The 19,151-nt window shown below is 39.8% G+C and overlaps 2 protein-coding genes across 4 annotated transcripts in view; one reads left to right on the forward strand and one right to left on the reverse strand.

Moving 5' to 3' along the window:
* Positions 1 to 13,284, reverse strand: part of usp37 (ubiquitin specific peptidase 37) — a 21,193-nt gene extending 7,909 nt beyond the window's left edge. For 2 of the 3 annotated variants that reach the window (XM_075478996.1, XM_075478994.1), the window contains exons 1-14: positions 13,105 to 13,269; positions 11,976 to 12,204; positions 9,845 to 9,995; positions 7,046 to 7,134; positions 6,839 to 6,954; positions 6,622 to 6,699; positions 6,320 to 6,408; positions 5,114 to 5,207; positions 4,832 to 4,987; positions 3,098 to 3,229; positions 2,669 to 2,792; positions 1,991 to 2,244; positions 1,796 to 1,913; positions 1,600 to 1,679 (exon numbers count right to left, since the gene is read on the reverse strand). In XM_075478996.1, coding sequence (XP_075335111.1) covers positions 1,600 to 1,679; positions 1,796 to 1,913; positions 1,991 to 2,244; positions 2,669 to 2,792; positions 3,098 to 3,229; positions 4,832 to 4,987; positions 5,114 to 5,207; positions 6,320 to 6,408; positions 6,622 to 6,699; positions 6,839 to 6,954; positions 7,046 to 7,134; positions 9,845 to 9,995; positions 11,976 to 12,149 — 1,655 coding nt within the window. In that variant the 5' untranslated portion in view covers positions 12,150 to 12,204; positions 13,105 to 13,269. Of the gene's footprint in view, positions 1 to 1,599; positions 1,680 to 1,795; positions 1,914 to 1,990; positions 2,245 to 2,668; positions 2,793 to 3,097; positions 3,230 to 4,831; positions 4,988 to 5,113; positions 5,208 to 6,319; positions 6,409 to 6,621; positions 6,700 to 6,838; positions 6,955 to 7,045; positions 7,135 to 9,844; positions 9,996 to 11,975; positions 12,205 to 13,104 lie in introns of all 3 variants that reach the window. The other variant, XM_075478995.1, reaches the window with a different exon arrangement.
* A 52-nt stretch (positions 13,285 to 13,336) lies between these two features.
* cnot9 (CCR4-NOT transcription complex subunit 9) lies at positions 13,337 to 18,533 on the forward strand. The gene is made up of 8 exons (XM_075478620.1): positions 13,337 to 13,734; positions 14,173 to 14,358; positions 14,590 to 14,705; positions 14,952 to 15,061; positions 15,182 to 15,291; positions 15,623 to 15,721; positions 15,825 to 15,916; positions 17,559 to 18,533. The coding sequence occupies exons 1-8, from the start codon at positions 13,717 to 13,719 to the stop codon at positions 17,725 to 17,727; spliced, it is 900 nt and encodes a 299-aa protein (XP_075334735.1). The 5' UTR covers positions 13,337 to 13,716; the 3' UTR covers positions 17,728 to 18,533.
* The last annotated feature ends 618 nt before the right edge of the window (positions 18,534 to 19,151 follow it).

Genomic DNA, 19,151 nt, shown 5'->3' on the forward strand with positions numbered 1-19,151 from the left:
AGCATGGCAGCGCATTTAAAGAGCCATCATCCTGGCATGTTAGCTCCTGCGTCAGGCTCCAAGACGAGTGCTGCGCATCAACCACTAATCACAGCGACATTTAAACACCCTTTAGCAGCAGAATCTGACAGGGCCAAAGCTATAACAAATGCTATCGGAGTGTTTATAGCTGCAGACATGAGGCCATACTCTGTTGCGCAAAACAAGGGGTTTAAACATCTGCTCAATGTGCTTGAGCCACGTTGTGAAATTCCCTCGCGCACCCACTTCAGTGAAAAGATCGTGCCAAATCTGTATGAGCAGGAAAAGTTAAAAATTGTTACGGAATTGTCCCAGGCTACTTCTGTTGCGCTAACCATAGACGGGTGGACCTCCAGAGCAACAGAAAGCTATGTAACTGTGACCGCTCACTATATCACGGCGAACTGGGAGATCCGAAGCCCTGTGCTGCAGACACGTCGCCTCTATGAGAGTCACACAAGCTCCAATCTAGCGCAGGTACTGGTGAAAGTGTCATGTCTTATATTGTACTTTAATTTGTGTTTATATTATTATGCAATGGGTGGGGTGGAAGAAAAAGGAGGGGGGGAGGATTTTCTATGCTTGGAGCAAATAAGTAGGATTTTAAAGCCACACACACACACACACACACACACACACACACACACACACACACACACACACACACACACACACAATCCAGTGAGCCTTTCATATATTTTACTTTTATATATACACACACTACTCTACAAAGTTATCCAGCCTCCTCCCTCTTTATCGCTATATAACTTCAACCTTAGGTGATACTGCATTCGCTGTACCTTGGAAGTGGGAGGATTTTGCTTTTGAATCAAAATCAAATATCATCATATGCTATAAAGTTTACTTCACTTAAGAAATAAATGGGCTGATATTGCTCTACTAGTACTTTCTTTATTCATTTAAGTTATAAAGTTAGGTCCGAACATGTCCAATTTCCCGTTTGTCAACAAATGCACCGTCATCAACAGCACCAGTAACTGCCGTTAGAAACACAAACATCAGTGAAATATTTAAAAAAATTAGCAACAGTTCTTAATGTAAGAGGTTTTTTTAGTGTATCCTTTCTCATTCAGGGTTATTCAGGGATACAGATCAGAAAAGAGAATTCCACTCGTCACTGCACGTTCTAAAATGAAATGCATGAAGGAGGTGTAAATCCTTGGTTAAAAGAGGAGCTGCTGTGCTGCCTCTCTGTGTTATTTTGACCAAACCATGTAACCAACATTTCATTCGGGTATTTCACATAGATCTTTCAAGCCTAAACTGATGGATCTTTTCGCATCAATGTCACGTGTGGAAGTACAGAGGCGGCATGATAGATTTGTAGTTGATCAGCCACTGATATGCCTCTGAGCCAGCAAGGGAGGTGGTCTCAAAGGCAACAAGAAACAAGTCAACCTTTCAACCTTGAAACTTCCATCACCCAGCTGATACCGCGACGCTGGTTTGACGTGTGTAGGCATGTAAAAATGGCTATTAAGACCTCAGGAAATTGTGTAAGCCGTCTCCTTTAATAATGAACATCCTTCATTGTACGTTTCATGATTGTGTATATACCTGGGTAGTTTGCTGAATTTGTGTGTTACAGTTGCTGCTTTTCCATTGCACTTTTCACATGAGTATTCAATTTCCTCCATCTGTAAACAAGAAAGTAACGTCTATAAATTCATACAAATCAAATAGACCAAGCTGAATCACCCATAAATACTGATGATAAATTCAGATTTTTCAAACATTAATGCAAAAGACTCACCCTGAAAAAGAGATCCAGAGAGTCCTGTATGGAACGAAGGGGGAGGGTTTTCCTTCTGCGTGGCAGGTCAATGGACAAGTCATTGAACTGCTCCCGTTTGGTCACCACCTCGCCACAGCTGCAACATAACACAAGTGTCAAACATCAATCTTCTCCAGAGCCACCAAATTGAAATAATGTATTAATTGTCCTCACCCTTTGCAAACGATAGTGTGTTGAACCTCAAATTCCATGTTGACTGCAATAGGGCAGGTGTAGATGCGGGAGGTGTCTGCCTCTTCGCCAGGTTCTCCCCTGACTGCTGATGACATCGCTGTTGCCTCCGTACCATTCTCAAACAATACAGAGGATGATAATGACGAGGGAGCTTCATTTGTCCAGCTCTTGTTCATCTTCTCCACATCGTCCTTCAGTTGGTCCAAACACTGACTCAAGAACTCATGAGCATCCTGATAATCAGATAACATGATGGAACTTATAAGTGGGATAGCTTTGAAGACTAAAGTTTTAGATATTCTGGATTTTTACATGTGTCCCATACATATTCTGCATCACAACAACTACACTGACCATTCAGCAATAGTAATAATAGTCATCTTAAGTCACAACAAGACCAGTATAACATTGATTTTTTTTTTTTTTTTCATGAAGTTTGTATATAATTTTCGTTTGTACATATTGTGAATACATTTTAGTTTAACTTATTTACGTCTTCCATTCCTTGGTACATTCAGCCTTGAAAACAGCATGTATCAGGTCAACAGTTGATTTAAAAAAAAAAAAAAACACAAAAAAGTGCCTTTAAGAGTACTTTTTACAGAGCCTCTGTGAGCGACAGCCACTAAAGTGTTGAATCTAGAGGAGGCATCTTACATTCTGCATGTTTCCAGAGAAACGTTCAGCTGTGGAGGAGATGGCACTCTTCACCTTCCTCAACAGGTCCTTTTTCGTCTCTGGACAGCCCACATCCTTTTTAACCATAAGATGAGCAAAACGCCTACACAAAGGGAAGATGCAATGTGAAATATGTCAAAGTATATTTCTGAATGGCCTTTATGTAGACAGATTGAATTCTTTATATCCCTGTTAATCCACATGCAAGACCACAATTCTGGAAAAGTCTCTTTCACAACCTATGAATAAACTGGACCATACTGCCTTGCTTGAATCTGGGACTCTGTGTGTATATTGTTATGTGACTGTTCCTCTTGTAAGCTGCTATGAGTAAATCTGCACATGCTTAACTGTCATATAAGCATGTGTAGATTGTCACTAGTCTGCTTATTAAAGCTAATACAGTACCTGAGCAATGCATTGATGGGCACCTTCTTCCAAGGTATGCTCTGCTTCAGCATGTCATTGGAGAATGAGGGGAGGCTGAAGAGGGACTGCAGGATGGCATTCATGTAACAAGTGTTGCCAAGGTTGGAAAATCTGCAATGTTTGAAAAATTGGCACGACAAATTACAACAAATTACACTAAGTTCCTTTGTGTCAATTTTCCTTTTAATCTACTGATCAGTGTGGGTTTATTAGATTCAAAGTTAGGGCTGGGCAATATGGCTTAAAAGTAAAATCTCTGACTTTTTATACATAAACCTATAAGCATATAACATACTACCACATCATCCGTTCGGGGGAGTCTACCTAAATTTAAAGTCCAATGAAACAATCTTTGAAACCTGCTGTAAAACAAGATGGAAGGCCCTGCCATTATAAAGAACAATGGAAATATAACTTTGCCACAATATGTGTAGAACTACAACCAAAGAACTACAACCAATGTCCCAACTATCAGGGAGCTAGTTTCTCAGTTTTGAGGATATATCTTAGAACATGCTTCAATTGACACGGTCCAACTTCAAACAAAATTTCTTAAAAAGCCTATTGTGGCGTAGTAAAAATAAGCTCCCTCCAGCTCTGTCATGATCTTTTCATCTGTGCAGTTGAACAGGTAGGGTAAGGCGACGTGGGCAAATTATTTCCGGCTTGGCAGCACATACGGAGCGTTATACAGTTTTCAGCATCTGAATAAAACCGGGCTTTTCCATTGTATAAATGGGCACCATTTCTTTACCGCATCTGTAATCACTTTCCACTGGGCCCTTCTCTTATCATACGGGATACACTGGGAAAACGATTCCCCTCATGTGGCAAGAGTATGTGGGCTGCCGATGCCTTGTGCATCACGTAGAGAGGAGCATTTCTCCCACTTGGCAGCATGCCTCTGTTTGAGGTGTTAAAAAAAAAAAATTGGTTGTGCTAACACCTTTGGCAACAACAGACGTTAAACAAACAGTGGGGTTACATGGCACTGAAAGGATCAGATAATTGGCTAATTTACAATAAGATTGAGTCATTAAGTGCATGTAGACATCTTAATACGACAAGAAATTGAATCGGATCAAGTTACTCGCGATCCGATTAAGACCCCGAGGTAACTCGGTTGAAAGTCAAAATAAACGTGCTTGTAGATGGGTGAAGCACGTGGTGAATTAGACTTTGCGTTCTGCGCATGCTCTAGATTTTTTCCCGGGGTTGGGAACCGGAAGTCGGAAGAGACGATATTACTGTTGTTGTCGCGTCAGAAAGAAAAACACAGCAATGAAGAATGCTCCGTTGTGCAATAACCAGCTCATCACAAACTAAATATAGAGGGACCAGTGCTGTATATAGAGGGATCAGTGCCATGTAACCGCACTGAAAGTTTTCAACATGTTGTTGATTGTTCCGAGATCGCAAAACCAAACTAATTCCAAAGAGCTGATGACATAGGAACAAGCTCTTCCTCGCTCGCTGCCATGTTGTTTTCTTGTGTCTCTGTGGGATAGGGGCGGGAGGAGGGCTGAGCCCACTCTGAACTAAGGGTGTTGGCGGTCCATTTCTAAGGATAAAAAAAACTAAACAAATTTCATAAGAAGAAATAGTCGTAAACTGCAAATTTGAATAAATCGATACAATCTATTCATCGCTAGCCCTATTCAAAATGCATGTTATCTTTTTGCAATTAGAAGCACCCATACGAGTTATTTTTACCCTTGCAGTGGGGGCTGTGGCTGGGCTAGAGTAGATGACCTCTGCTTGTTCCAGCCACCATAGTCCAGGGAGGGTCGAACTTTCTTGAAGGGAGTAGAGTGGTTGGGGAGCGTGAGGCTTCTCTTGGCTGTGGTGGTCTGCACAGTACTAGCAGCCCTGTAAGTATACAATTATTGCAGATATTATAATACAAGATCATTTACCAAGGACATTTATTTTGCATTCTAGCACTCCGAACTTAAGCATTTTATCTCACTTCAGAGACCACAGACAAAAACGCACCTGTCCAGAAAAGAATGGCTCTGGCTATAGTCTTTAGTTATAGATCGACTACCATAGAATGACGTTGGCTGAAGTGGGGTTGAGCCAAGAGGAGCTACAGGTAAGGAAAAAAGAGAGATGAGGTATATCAAAAAATGAGTTTAAAGGGGAACTCCGGGGCATTTGAAGCGCATTTCCATTCCTAGAGGTTGTCAAATACTGATAGTAGGACACAGACAGGTGCAAATCTGCGCTCCCTGTGTGGAGATCGCGCTGTTCGCACAGCCTGTCATGCGAGGCTAATACGTGGTGGCTAGGGGCAAGCGCTAACCCTTCCACGTAAAACAACAACTTGCACACTGCAGAAACGTCACACCACTTTATAAACCATCCGACAATAAAGTCACAAGCCTTACCATCAAAACCATATGCATGGATCACACATTACTGGCATGGGGACGTTACAAAACAACTTTATAAACAGCATGTAACTCACCGGTTAGTTATACGCTCGCGCATGTGAAAGCCCAAAAGAGTCAATGGACGATACTCCCATATACAAAGCAATTATCTTCTGCGTTCAAGTATTTAAAACATTACAACAATATTACTGGGCATGTATTGTTGTAATGTTTTAAATACTTGAACGCAGAAGATAATTGCTTTGTATATGGGAGTATCGTCCATTGACTCTTTTGGGCTTTCACATGCGCGAGCGTACAACTAACCGGTGAGTTACATGCTGTTTATAAAGTTGTTTTGTAACGTCCCCATGCCAGTAATGTGAGAACCATGCATATGGTTTTGATGGTAAGGCTTGTGACTTTATTGTCGGATGGTTTATAAAGTGGTGTGACGTTTCTGCAGTGTGCAAGTTGTTGTTTTACGTGGAAGGGTTAGCGCTTGCCCCTAGCCACCACGTATTAGCCTCGCATGACAGGCTGCGTGAACAGCGCAATCTCCACACAGGGAGCGCAGATTTGCACCTGTCTGTGTCCTACTATCAGTATTTGACAACCTCTAGCAATGGAAATGCGCTTCAAATGCCCCGGAGTTCCCCTTTAAGGCCTCATAATATGCACATAATAAACAAAGCAACACAAAGGTTTACACCATTTAAAAAACAAACAAAAAAAAAACCGTTAAATGTATATGAATGCAGTTGAGACTTGAGCTGTTACCAGCTTTATATGAGTCCTCTGCTGAAGTGTGGAGGAAGCAGTTTACCTGAGCTCCGGTTCTCCTCTGTCTGCTTCAGTTTTTCTTTGCAGCTCAAAAGAAACTTCCTGGCTGGATCTGAAGTGGCCTTGTTGTTACTTTAAAAATAAAACAGGGTAATAATAAGATTATGAATACATTTCTGGATATCAGATTGCAGAAACCCTGGACTTTAAATTCAATGGAATTTAAACTAAACCCTAAACGTTTTTCATTTAGCCAGTGACAGCAGCTATACAACACGATTTACTATACTCTCACTGTAAATTTGCCAAACACCAATGCTTGACCATGAGAAGTGCTACATTTACCTTGAGGAGTCATTTTCTTTGGGGTAGTCCTCAGTGAGGTCACTTTCGGAGTTAAGGAGCCTCTTTCTCTTCTCACTCCTGCAACAAAAAGTAAGCAAATTGACAATCTTTACAAACTTGGACAAATCATCCATTAACTGGAAAGAAAATTAGCTGAGACCTACTCATTCTCCTGTTGTCTAAAATCAGTTTGAATGACAACAGAATTTAATCACACCTGTTTTCAGACAGTCCAGTCCTTGTGGGGGTGGAGACGGCTCTGCTTGGGCTGCTCAGAGGTTTCCGTGGTGTTGTGTCGTCCCGACCTTCTGCACTCTGCCGTCTTGGAGTTGTCTGAAACACGGGAGGAAAATGTTTGAGTGAAATGTTAACTTTAAGTTCCTCTGAATATGTTAATAAGTTGATACTTTAAGTTGTTGCTTACTTGTCTTTCCCCTGATGGGTTGCTCTCATTTTTCATAGAGCGGTTACCAAGCACACTGAAGTTTGCACTTCCGTGAGACGATTTTAAAACTGCAGAATTAAGAAAGAATAGGACTTAGGACAAAGCATATGAATTCAATTATACACTTAGAAATTTCAAATTACAGGTTACCAGAGCCCTCATTTGACCAATTAATTGGTGCTGAAGAGACGTTGATGGCAATGCCAACACAATCTCCATCAGTCACACGCACGTGAGGTCAAGGTAAAGCCATTGGATGTCATGTTCATCCTGTTCAATGTTTAAGTGAATAGTATCTTAACATCACACCTTTTAAAACATTAACAGGAAAAATGTTTGGAGAATTATAAGAGAAACCTTACCCATGGTTAATGGACATATCACATATACAGGTTGCTAAAGTGATTTCTTAATCTCCACTTTTAACTATATTTACACACACTGCTATTCTACCCTCTTGTCCAAATATGGTCACTTAAAGCTCCAAAAAAATACTAAGGTGCTGACAGCCAAATGACAAAGTTACCCATGGCAAGCCAGTAGCTAATGTCATGGAGGGGATATGCTCTTTATATGTGCATTTATGTGGAAATCAAAAACATTTTCTTCAGTGTCAAGCGACATTATTCACAAATTATGAGAATGATAAAAATGTCGAGTAAAACAGCATATCCTTTAAGCTGTATAACACCTTATTGGGTGTGCTGTTATAAAGCCTCCTAAGTGATCCTATGATCTACAACATATAATGCTGGCTGTAGAATAAAAGTTCAAACAAGACCTGAAAACAGTGACCTCTCAAATATTAAGACAATTAATAAAAATTATATCACAACTGAAATGGATAAATCTATCCAAAGGAGTGAGATGTCTGAGTAACTGGAATAAATTACAAACTCATCGACTGTTTTTCAGAAACAGTTCAAAGAACTGCTCATCCTATTAAACTCTCCCTTTTCTTTTGGAATAAACTATCAAGATGGAAGTACTCAATTCAGGAGTACAAAAAGAGTACAAAAAGATGCATAAAGGGGACAGTGGGAATATTTAAACAAAACTAAACTCAGTATGATAAAATGTCAGGTGTTGCCGCATTCTTCCCTACAGAATATATCAAGCCAAACATGGTGTTTGAAAGGAAACCAAGATAAAGTCAACAGACTCAACATCAAAACATGTGGTAAATGATGAAAAATCATTATCATTTTTACCTTTTTTTAAACTTTTAAATATGCCCTAAACATTACTGTCCTCAAATGGTGAAAATTATTTAGAGGCCTCCTATTAACTGGTTGTACTGAATTAGCCGATTTCACGAGATTGGCAAGAAACAAGGATTTTTTAAATCAAAATGTTCAAATTTGATACAGAAAAGGACAAAACCAGTAATATCTATAAAAGCAAGACATTTAACCTGTCCAATGAGTTTCATCATATTTACAGAATCAACAGGGGCTGAGATATTATGGTTTTCTTGTGTGCAGAGTCAATTCAGTATTTCAGGAAACCTGCAGATTTTAGGAAGCAGTTTTAAAACAATATTAAAGGCCTACAGAAAGCTGACACTACACCCAATACATAATGATAATACATACACAGAGGAACAATAATGATCATTGGACTCTACACCAAAACATTTCATAAACGCATGAAATTTGCGATTTTGAATTTGCCGCTTGGAAATCCTTCCTGGAATTCCAAACTGGGGGCGGGGCTTCCGTGTGACGTCACAGGTGCCATGGGTTTTCCTGGCTGCCGCTATTAGTATGCTTGTTGAGTGGTGAAGGCAATAAAACGTTGGGTTCAGTGCAGTTTTTATTGCGAGTAGATGTACGAAGTGCTGTGGGTGCGTGTGTTGCCCTCAGCAGCTCACACCACCGGGGACAGAGGAAGCAGAGAGACCCGCGGTCTTGTGTCTGTGTCTCCCTGTCCGCCTGCCTCCTCTCTGGTGAAATCAGCCGGAGCCATCCCGCCGTGTTCAGCTCCCTGCGGTGCGGACGCTCAGGGGGAATCCACCTGGCGGAGAGCGGACACACCGCGGGATGGTTGCCCTGAAATCAGCCGGCAGAGCGAGTGTGTCCACGTCGGGGCTCTTGATGATCGCTCTGCCGAGATTTCCACTCTCCACCTGGCGGAGAGTGTGTCCGCTCTCCGCCAGGTGGATTCCCGCTGAGCGTCCGCACCGCAGGGAGCTGAACACGGCGGGATGGCTCTGGCTGATTTCACCAGAGAGGAGGCAGGCGGACAGGGAGACACAGACACAAGACCGCGGGTCTCTCTGCTTCCTCTGTCCCCGGTGGTGTGAGCTGCTGCTGCTGAGGGCAACACACGCACTTCATACATCTACTCGCAATAAAAATTGCACTGAACCCAACGTTTTATATTTCCAAGCGACGTCCCGCGGCACACATCGAAATTTGCCGTGAAGAAGCTGTCCAGGTCTGGCAAACTGCTGGCTTCGCGACTAGAAGTACTGGGGGTTGTTCCAGCAGCTGGCACTCGCGACATCACGTACCTGTCGTTCCAGTTTGCCAAATTCGAGTCAAATGTGGTGATAGTTTATTGGGCCTAATCAGGACTATCCAGGGGCCTAAAATTATTTTAAAATCATAAAAAAATTCCATGGTATATAAGGAATCGATCTGCTATTTCAGTTTTGTGCAACAAAAAAACAAACAAAAAAAAAAAAACACCTTTCTGGAGGCCTTTAAGGTTTTAAATATTCTGTCAAGGGTGCCTTAGATCCAAACGGGTTCAAATGAGCAGTAGTGTATTTACCTGGCTTTCCCTGCTTCAACTTTTCCAGGTATTCTTTTGTCCTCTGAGCCAAAGGTGGGGGCATCTTATCCAAGACGATGACACTGCTGTCTTTCAAGGTCAGCATGATCCGATTTGCACTCTGGGAAATGTTTTTCACGTTCTGGTTCAGCTGAAGGCATGAAAGTAATTCAAGGTAGTCAAATTAATTTGGGATGTGAGATTTTTCAAAAAAGTCTTGTCTTATTCCTAGATAATTCGGTACCCTTGAAGCCTGAAAATGTTTTTCACATCCTTTTGCCATTTGCAACCTTGCATAGTGTATCTGAGAGTTTAGTATTCAGAAACATGCCAAACTACTACTATCCAAACAAATTTAACTTCTGGGTCCATCTGTCCATTTAACGTATTTGGTATGACACCCATACTATTTCTTCCAATATGGCTTTTCAATAAGCTATAACAACAATAATCTTTTCTTTCATACTTACATACTATATCCGAGTCTATCAAGTCGTGTGGCATTTATCCCACCAGGATGCCTGCTCACCTGCCAACTCCTTATCTGGCATGACAACCTTGTTCAAATCGTAAACAAATGGTCTGCATTTCAACTAAGATTGGACAACTGACTTAATAACCAAAGATCTCACTCACGTCTGATTTATTCCATTCATGTGGCTTTTATCATCAAAGTTGATGATTTTGTGTAATGATCTGTGAAAGGGTGGGTGAAGTAGGCTTTGTTGACCCCTAGTGGTTTTACACAGTAACAAAGACCATATCTCCAAGTAAGTGCAGAAGTTCTTTAAAAGTCTTTTTGCATATTTCCAGTGTGTTTTAAAGTATTGAATGGATTGCTTTAAAATAAGAGCGGGTACACATGTTATAATTACTAAACCGAAAGCAGTTAGCATCCAGGTGGCACAACAGTTGGAACCAAGATGGATTAAGTATCTTGACTGCTGACAGCAAAATCAAACCACATAGTGTGTGATGATTACAGATTCAAGAGACACTATTCCAATTCCAGATGTGTAGTTTGTTTTGTAGTTTTGTATTCTATCTCTAAAATAGGCAGGACTACAGATGAAAACTAGCCTTTGGCTAACTCTGGCATGTTACAGATGTACTGTTATTAATATGCAATGTCCTGTTAAAAATAAAATTGAAAATTGATATTTGCTTCCATTTATTCATTTTATTTTTTTTAACCTATTTATCTTTAAATAAATAAATAAATAAATAAGACACAAGTGTTGTATCTGACCATGACTTATCATTAACAATATTTCAAGCTTTTTCTTTTTAACAGAAATAATTGGGTAATATGAAATAATAACAAAAGTGACAGAAAAACCCAAGAGCTGACGACCGAGCAAGCCTCCTTATGATGTGCCATAAGTGAGATTTATGTTGTAAACCAGTTTATACATGGTTTCAGTGCAAAATCACAGTTTATGTGGTGTCCATCATGATACGTCTCAAAACTGTAATTGTACTATTTTACGAAATCCTAGAAAGTTTAGCACTCATCTTATCGTATAGGCCTCAGGATTCAGGCCATTTAAATAGTATACATGATTAATAATGCATATAAATGTATTACATTATCACTTTACTATATCTCCATTCATAACTTTTCAGTTCATAAACATAAGCAGTTAGATAGATGAACTCCCTTTTCCAATAATACATATCTTTGTTTTTATAAGTACTTTAAAAAAAAGTAAAAAGTTGCGTCTTGTCTGCAAGACTAATTCAGTACTGTTGATGCATCACATATGAGACAGTCATCACTAAAGTCCATGAATACCATAGTCCTTCATCTGGGTTTTAGATGGCTGCAGAGTACAGCCATAGGCGTTTAGGAAAAGTGACTTCATAGTGGGAGCTTATGTTGCAGCTCGAGTGTGTTCATCCACGAGTGAAATCCAGAATTTACGACAGCCAAATAAGTATATGAAAGTTTCCACAGACATATTTGGTTATTTTCTTCCCCTCTCTCAATGATGGCACTTCTACCCATAACTCCATTGTGAAACAGACAATACAGTCTGTGCCAACTAGCCTGGGTAAAAAAAAAAAAAAACAACAACACTGAAAATATATTGATTACTGAATATGTAATTCAAACAAACTCAAACTGTACCTGGAAGGTTTTGGTAGTTCCACCACAGCTGAATCTGAGGCAGAGGTTAACTTTGTTATCCTTCTCCAAAATCTCAAAAGTTCCCTCTTTCCATTTGGTGGTGCCCACGTCCATGCTCGTGAACCGTATCTTAACAGCGCCACCACTGGAGAGTTTGGGGACTAAGGCCGCCATGGCTTACTATCCTGATGGGGCACTTGGTTGGCTTGGACTTGGAATCAAACAAATCCTAAACAAGAGAGATATATTGTGTCAGCAATCACTGCTAAGTCTAACTTAAATAATGTAGATTATCACCATTATGCTTTAACAACGTTACTGTGCCATAAAACACTTTGCACAAATGAATAAATAAAACAAAAAAATGTAATAGAGTACTTAATGTCATTTGTATATTGTCAATGAATAGAAAGCGACCACAAGCTAAAGACTTATAATTAAATATAATTGGGCAACATTAATGGTTAGTAATAGCAATACGGCATACAACCTAAAACTGTATATTACGCAGCTTAATAAACACATTAGCTCACGTTGGCCAAAGGTTTACCACAGGGTCTAAGTCACAACAAACTCCAGGTAGACAAAACCAATGTGACACAAGTTAGCGCAAAAGCTAACAACAGAAAAACGAAATTTAAAAAGTTGGCAGCACAATTTTGACAAACACGCGAGCATGTTTTACAAAGTAGGGAAACTCATTCTGCGTATATGAACTGATTAACGGTTCCTTTATTAGGATTAACAGTCTGCGTTTGCATTAGCTATCAAACTAGCCCAATGACAACTCTAACGCTGCAGCAAAGATGAGCGAAGATACACAACACATTGCTATTTGCGTTCTGTTGCGTCTGACAATGTTAGCATCTTTCTGACAGGACTAGTAATTACATATATGTCCGCAACCAGAGAAATTTAATGAAAAGCTAACCGGGACGCAGCAGCCAAGCTCAATTAATATGATGCAGGTAATATCGTCTTCTCATGTAGCCTCTGAATGGATGGAGGAGGCCGACATTAGCAAGTCTACTAGCAGGCTAGCGCAAGCTAGCTAGCCGGCTAATTTGCTTGATTGTAATTTTGGTGATGAAAACAACTCACAGTATGATTTAAGTAAGCAGCCCTTTACCTGTCGATGATATTGGACTCGTTTTCAAACTTATGAAACAACGTATCGCATCTATAAGTCGTCCGAGAGCATAAAGTTTGTTTTGCCGGCATTCACCTGCTCTCCAGTGTCTATATTGTTGACAGTGAAGCCCGTGCACTACGCCTCGCAGCAACGCGCGGTGATGGCGGGAATGTGAAACTTTACAACGGAAATGATATCCGAGAGTGTAAGCCTTTCATCCTCTCGCGATATTTACGTTGTTTGTATCCATGTTGCCTCCATTGTCAGAGACCTAGCACAAGATTGTAATATTCGATTATTACAGCTTCCAATTTCAAAGCCTGGATTGTATTGTAAATACACAACAAGTATATCGTTAAGATTTCGTTATTTTGTTGAGTTTTTGTTCAAAGAAGTTATGTTGCATGAAAGTTTGTTAATTACGCGCGTATCGGATTCGATTTTCCAAGACACTTAGCAACCAGCTAAAGCTAGCAGTACGGACTCTTGGTTTTTAACAACTTAATTGTGTTGGACCGGTATTAGTTTGCTGTTTAAGTGCACTTTAGCTGATCCAGTAGTTTGGGGGATTTTTGGCAAATATTTCGAGACCATTGAAAGCTTCAGAGAATGCTGGCGACAGGAGCGGTGAGTATTTGATATCAAACGGTTCACTAAATGTTTAAGTTCTTCAGGGTCTCTTTTACCCCCATTATCTTGCTTTATATGCTCAGAAACATTTTATTTGAAACTTAAGGTTCTCTATCAGAATATTAAGTGATGTGCCTTGGAAGTTTTATTTTGTTTGGATGTTTGTTATAGATGCAGACTTTGTGCTATCAGGTCCACCGAGGAGAAAATCAGAATCCGAAGACTTTGTTTATCCCAGGAGGGAAATTTAGTTATAGCAGCAACAAAAAATAAGTGACAAGATGGATGCAATTAAAATGATAAGAATGTTAGAAAAAAATGTAATGTAAAAGATAGGATTTGCAATTTTCACAAAACTCTTCCAAATCAGTGCATTTCCAAGGTTTGGTCTAATAGTCATCGGTAATAGATTTGACTTTCACCTTCCTTTTACAGGCTGTAACTAACGTCACAGCCCTGGCCCAGGTAGACCGTGAGAAGATTTATCAGTGGATCAATGAGTTGTCCAGCCCAGAGACTAGGGAAAATGCTTTGCTGGAGCTTAGCAAGAAACGCGAGTCAGTGCCAGACCTGGCACCAATGCTCTGGCATTCCTGTGGCACTATTGCTGCCCTGTTGCAGGTATGACCAGTCTCTCCCTACATGGAGTACATGGACTCCCTCTGGTGGTATTTCTGTCTTCACCTGCTGAGTGGTCTTGATGTGTTGATTGATGAAGTCATTACTGATGAGCATTAACATTTATTACTTCATTAATCTGTTAAAGCGATGGCATTCATACATGGATAACTTTTTCACGAGTGACAATGGATAAAATGTTTCTATTTTAACTGCGTTATTTTCTTATTTTAGGAAATAGTAAACATCTATCCATCTATAAACCCACCTACACTCACAGCTCACCAGTCTAATAGAGTGTGTAATGCCTTGGCTCTTCTGCAGTGTGTCGCCTCACATCCAGAGACACGGTAATGAGATGTTCATGGTAACTTTTAATTGCAGGTGTTTCCGGGATAGCAATTACAGATTGTCCTTTAAAAGCTTTAACTTTGTCATGCTCCAGAAATATTGTATAGATATCCGTCGTGTTAATAAAGACAATGAATTCACTTATTTTGTCTCCAAACTAAATGCATAGTTTTTCTTGTTCAATATATACTTTGTTTGTTGTGTATGAACACACTGATTAAAGTGCTTTTAAATCCTCTCAACAGGTCGGCTTTTCTTGCAGCTCACATTCCTCTTTTCCTTTATCCTTTTCTGCACACTGTGAGCAAAACACGGCCATTTGAGTACCTGCGGCTTACCAGCCTCGGAGTTATAGGTAATTTCTCCTTTCTGTTCTAGGTATTTTAGTTGTTGGATGCAGAATTATTTCTGCAGATTCATCATCATTCAGAGTTTCAGAGTCCACGCATTACAATTTCTTTTCCGTTTACGATAGGTGCCTTGGTCAAAACGGATGAACAAGAAGTGATTAACTTCCTTCTCACAACTGAAATCATCCCGCTGTGTCTCCGCATCATGGAATCAGGGAGCGAACTCTCCAAGACGGTATTTAACTTAAAAGTATAAGTCAAAAAGTCACCTTTTATGAAGTAATGAAATTGCATCTGCAGTTTATTTTCCCACCTTTGATAAGGCATTTTGTCATTTTAAATCCCCCTGGCATACTTGAAATTGCTGGGACTCAAGGAGCTATTTGAATATCATTATTTATTTCAAAATTGTTGTCTGACATTTTAGATGTAGTCCCTTAAATTCATGACTATAAACACTGTTGTCGTGCAAGTTAGATCATGTATTTTTCTGTCGTGTTTCAGAGCAGAATAAGAATTGGTACACGCATCACATCATTTTGTTTTTCTTTTTTTCCTTCTTTTAGGTTGCTACCTTCATACTGCAGAAGATACTGTTGGATGACACTGGGCTGGCTTATATATGCCAGACTTATGAACGTTTCTCTCATGTAGCCATGATTCTTGTAGGTGTTTTTTTTTTAAAGAAATATCTGAATAGGATTAGCTTGCATCTGTGCCATGTAACACATCATCATTTATCTACAGTGTCTATGACTCTCTTTGCAGGGCAAAATGGTGCTGCAGCTCTCCAAAGAACCGTCAGCTCGTCTGCTGAAACATGTTGTTCGTTGCTATCTTCGCCTCTCAGATAATCTCAGGTAAAACAGTGTTCTGCAGATGTAGCACACTTCATGTTGTGTCCTGTTTTAAATGTTTGATTGACGGGGAATCTGTATAACATGGATGTCACGTCAACACCTAGGAGATATGACTGAAAGATTTTGATCAACAGCTCTCACCTCTAGGAGGAGCCATTGCAACAATGTAATGTATTCCCCATAGTTGCAACAGTGAGAAAATTAATGTTTTGTCTATGTATTTGCAAATCCAGTGAATCTCAAATTATTTAGTGTTTATTTATTTTGTGCATTTTTGTAGTGTTTTTATATAAAAGTGTCACTCCTTTTGACTTCTAAGAAAGCAATTTTCATGTTCTAGTATCTTATTATGGGAGAAGTCAGTGGAAATTTTTACATTTAAAAAAATAAATAAATTTAAAAAAATGTTTACCTTTATTGGAAAAGGGCAGAGAACATTTACAGTATAGTCCACATGCATCATGATTAAGACAAAAGTTTAAGCTGCCTTTCTGTGCCCAAATTGTTACCAAGTAAGATTTTGTCTCTGATACTGCTCAGCAGATAAGATTTTTTAGCAGTCGTGCCATACATTCACCTTTGTTTCACCAGCACAAATATGCTGTGTATGAGGTCACCATGTGTGACACTGCTCACTAGTTTCTTCCTCCAAGAAAACCATGTATGTTTTTCTGATTTAGCCATCTGCAGTCTGTCAGATTTCAACTGACACCCTTTCAGACCATGCCGTGTTTATTTTAGTCCCACTCGCAAGTTTATAGGGAAGGAAATGCAACTGGGGGACAGTTGATTTTACAACTTTCCAGTTTCAATTCAGCATATGCAATGATCAAGCAGTTGAAGTACAATTTTAAAATGGGAAGCTTTTGAGTTGGCAGACTACACATATTTTTGCTGCTATTATTGGAAGAGAGTTGGGCTTGGTCTTTCTGGAGTGCTGCTAAGTACTTGCTTTTGAGACTAACTGCAGCAAGAAGCATTTATGATCTTACATTAATGTAAGCAACTGATCCCACTACAATGTCCTGGGAATTTCTATTTAGCAGCTTCTAAAGGTCCAGACCTTTGCTTTTGCTTTGTTTAGACGTAATTATGCCCACGAGTGCTAAATGGCTTTGTCAAAAATACCGATACACTGATCAATATCTGTCTTTTAACCTAAAACTGGAGAAATGTCCTAAGTGATGATTGCATTTTGACACACACTAATGTTTGTACCACTTGTCAGTTTATTGAAAAGAGGGCAATATCACCTGAAATCAATGGTGAGATTGATGCTCACTTGCCTTTCACTTAATGATTTTCCATCTTGCCGCAAAAATCTGAATTTGATACCTCACATGGTTCAGAGTGCTTTGGATAGTTTAATGTTTCAGTTTGGCCCCTCTAGTGCATACTGCAGACAAACCCCTCTCACTTTTTCTGCCTGATAGCTAAGACACTTTCTAATACAGTTGGCATCTTAATAAGTATTATCAATAATGCATATGAGGAATGCATTTTCCAGAGAAGTACATACAAAGAGCAGCTATTTGAAGTAGAACAATGGCCATTTGGAGCCACCAACATAAGAAGTAGTTTATTTAAGCACAAAATGTCTTCAACATACACCAGTTTACAACATCTAACATTTTTTCCTCAGAGCCAGAGAGGCCCTGCGTCAGTGTTTACCAGACCAGCTGAAGGACAGCACCTTCGCCCAGGTACTGAAGGATGACACCACCACCAAGCGCTGGCTCGCCCAGCTAGTCAAAAACCTGCAAGAAGGCCAAGTTACTGATGCCAGAGGCATCCCACTCGCTCCACAGTGATAGGCTGTGAATTCACAGTGGACTTAAATGGATTCACTGTTTAGAATTTGTATTTTGCCAAATTTGGTGCTAAGACTGTACTGCACAGTAAAGGACAAAATGGAGGATGATATTTTTGCCTTGAATGAATTCATGTCCTTTGGTGATGTGACCACAATCACAATTATACATTTTCATAAGACCCCAGACACAGCTGATTTTCTGACCTGACACTTAAATGAATATTTAACAATAATTTAGATTCATGAATTATACATTGGCTTTTATTTTCTTTGGACAGAAACATTTATTTCATAAGGATTTGGTTTTTGGAGGGATGTTTCTTATTTGAAAGAATTAACCATTACATGAATTACTATATTTTTTTCCAAGAATAAATTTAACAAAAAAAAAATTGCATTTCCATTAAAATACAAACAAACAACAGCCAAATGGCCATTATTGAATCCTAAATCAACGAACATAAATCAACGTATTACTTTTGCTGCAGTGCACACAAAGACATTTCTCTGATAGTCAACACACAGGTGACGACTGCTTGGGAGACCACCCAAAAACTGTTAAACGTTGGCATTCCATTTTTCTCGTTTAATGCTGTAACTTTCTTCAACATTCCACCACCAATACAAACTGTTAATTAGTGCTTCAGACAAGACTTTTTAACGTTTGACTGCAAACATCGGCAAACCTGATTGAAAGGAAATGGCTCTCTTCGGCAGCTTGTGTTAAAGTTGTGCACACGTCTGTTTAAAGGGATAGTTCGCCTTTTTTGACATGAAGCTGTATGACATCCCATATAGCAATATCATTTATGAACATTTTCTTACCCCCCGCTGCGTCCTGTGAGCCGAATCCCAGCTGAGTTTTGCGTTCCACGAAGGTAGTCCGGCTAGTTGGCTAGGGTCAAAAAAATAAAGCGTTTTGCTTCTCAAAAAAATATCCGTTCAAAAGAGTAATACATTTGCATCACAAAATGTTGTCCAGGAAAAAGTCAGACCTCGCTTCGCTTGGCGCTATTTTTGCCTCCCTTGATATCAATGCGTCCAATGTAAAACAGTGCAGACCGAAGAGCAAACCGAGCACTCCCTAGCCACCTAGCGATAGCCGCACCTGTTACGGTGTTTACTGCTCGGAAGCAGGGGACTGCTGGGTCTGCTCTTCGGTCTGCACAGTTTTACATTGGACGCATTGATATCAAGGGAGGCAAAAATAGCGCCAAGCGAAGCGAGGTCTGACTTTTTCCTAGACAACATTTTGTGATGCAAATGTATTACTCTTTTGAACGGATATTTTTTTGAGAAGCAAAACGCTTTATCTTTTTGACCCCAGCCAACTAGCCGGACTACCTTCGTGGAACGCAAAACTCAGCTGGGATTCGGCTCACAGGACGCAGCGGGGGGTAAGAAAATGTTCATAAATGATAT

The sequence above is a fragment of the Odontesthes bonariensis genome, chromosome 12, assembly GCF_027942865.1.
Source record: "Odontesthes bonariensis isolate fOdoBon6 chromosome 12, fOdoBon6.hap1, whole genome shotgun sequence".
Taxonomy (NCBI): Eukaryota; Metazoa; Chordata; class Actinopteri; order Atheriniformes; family Atherinopsidae; genus Odontesthes; species Odontesthes bonariensis.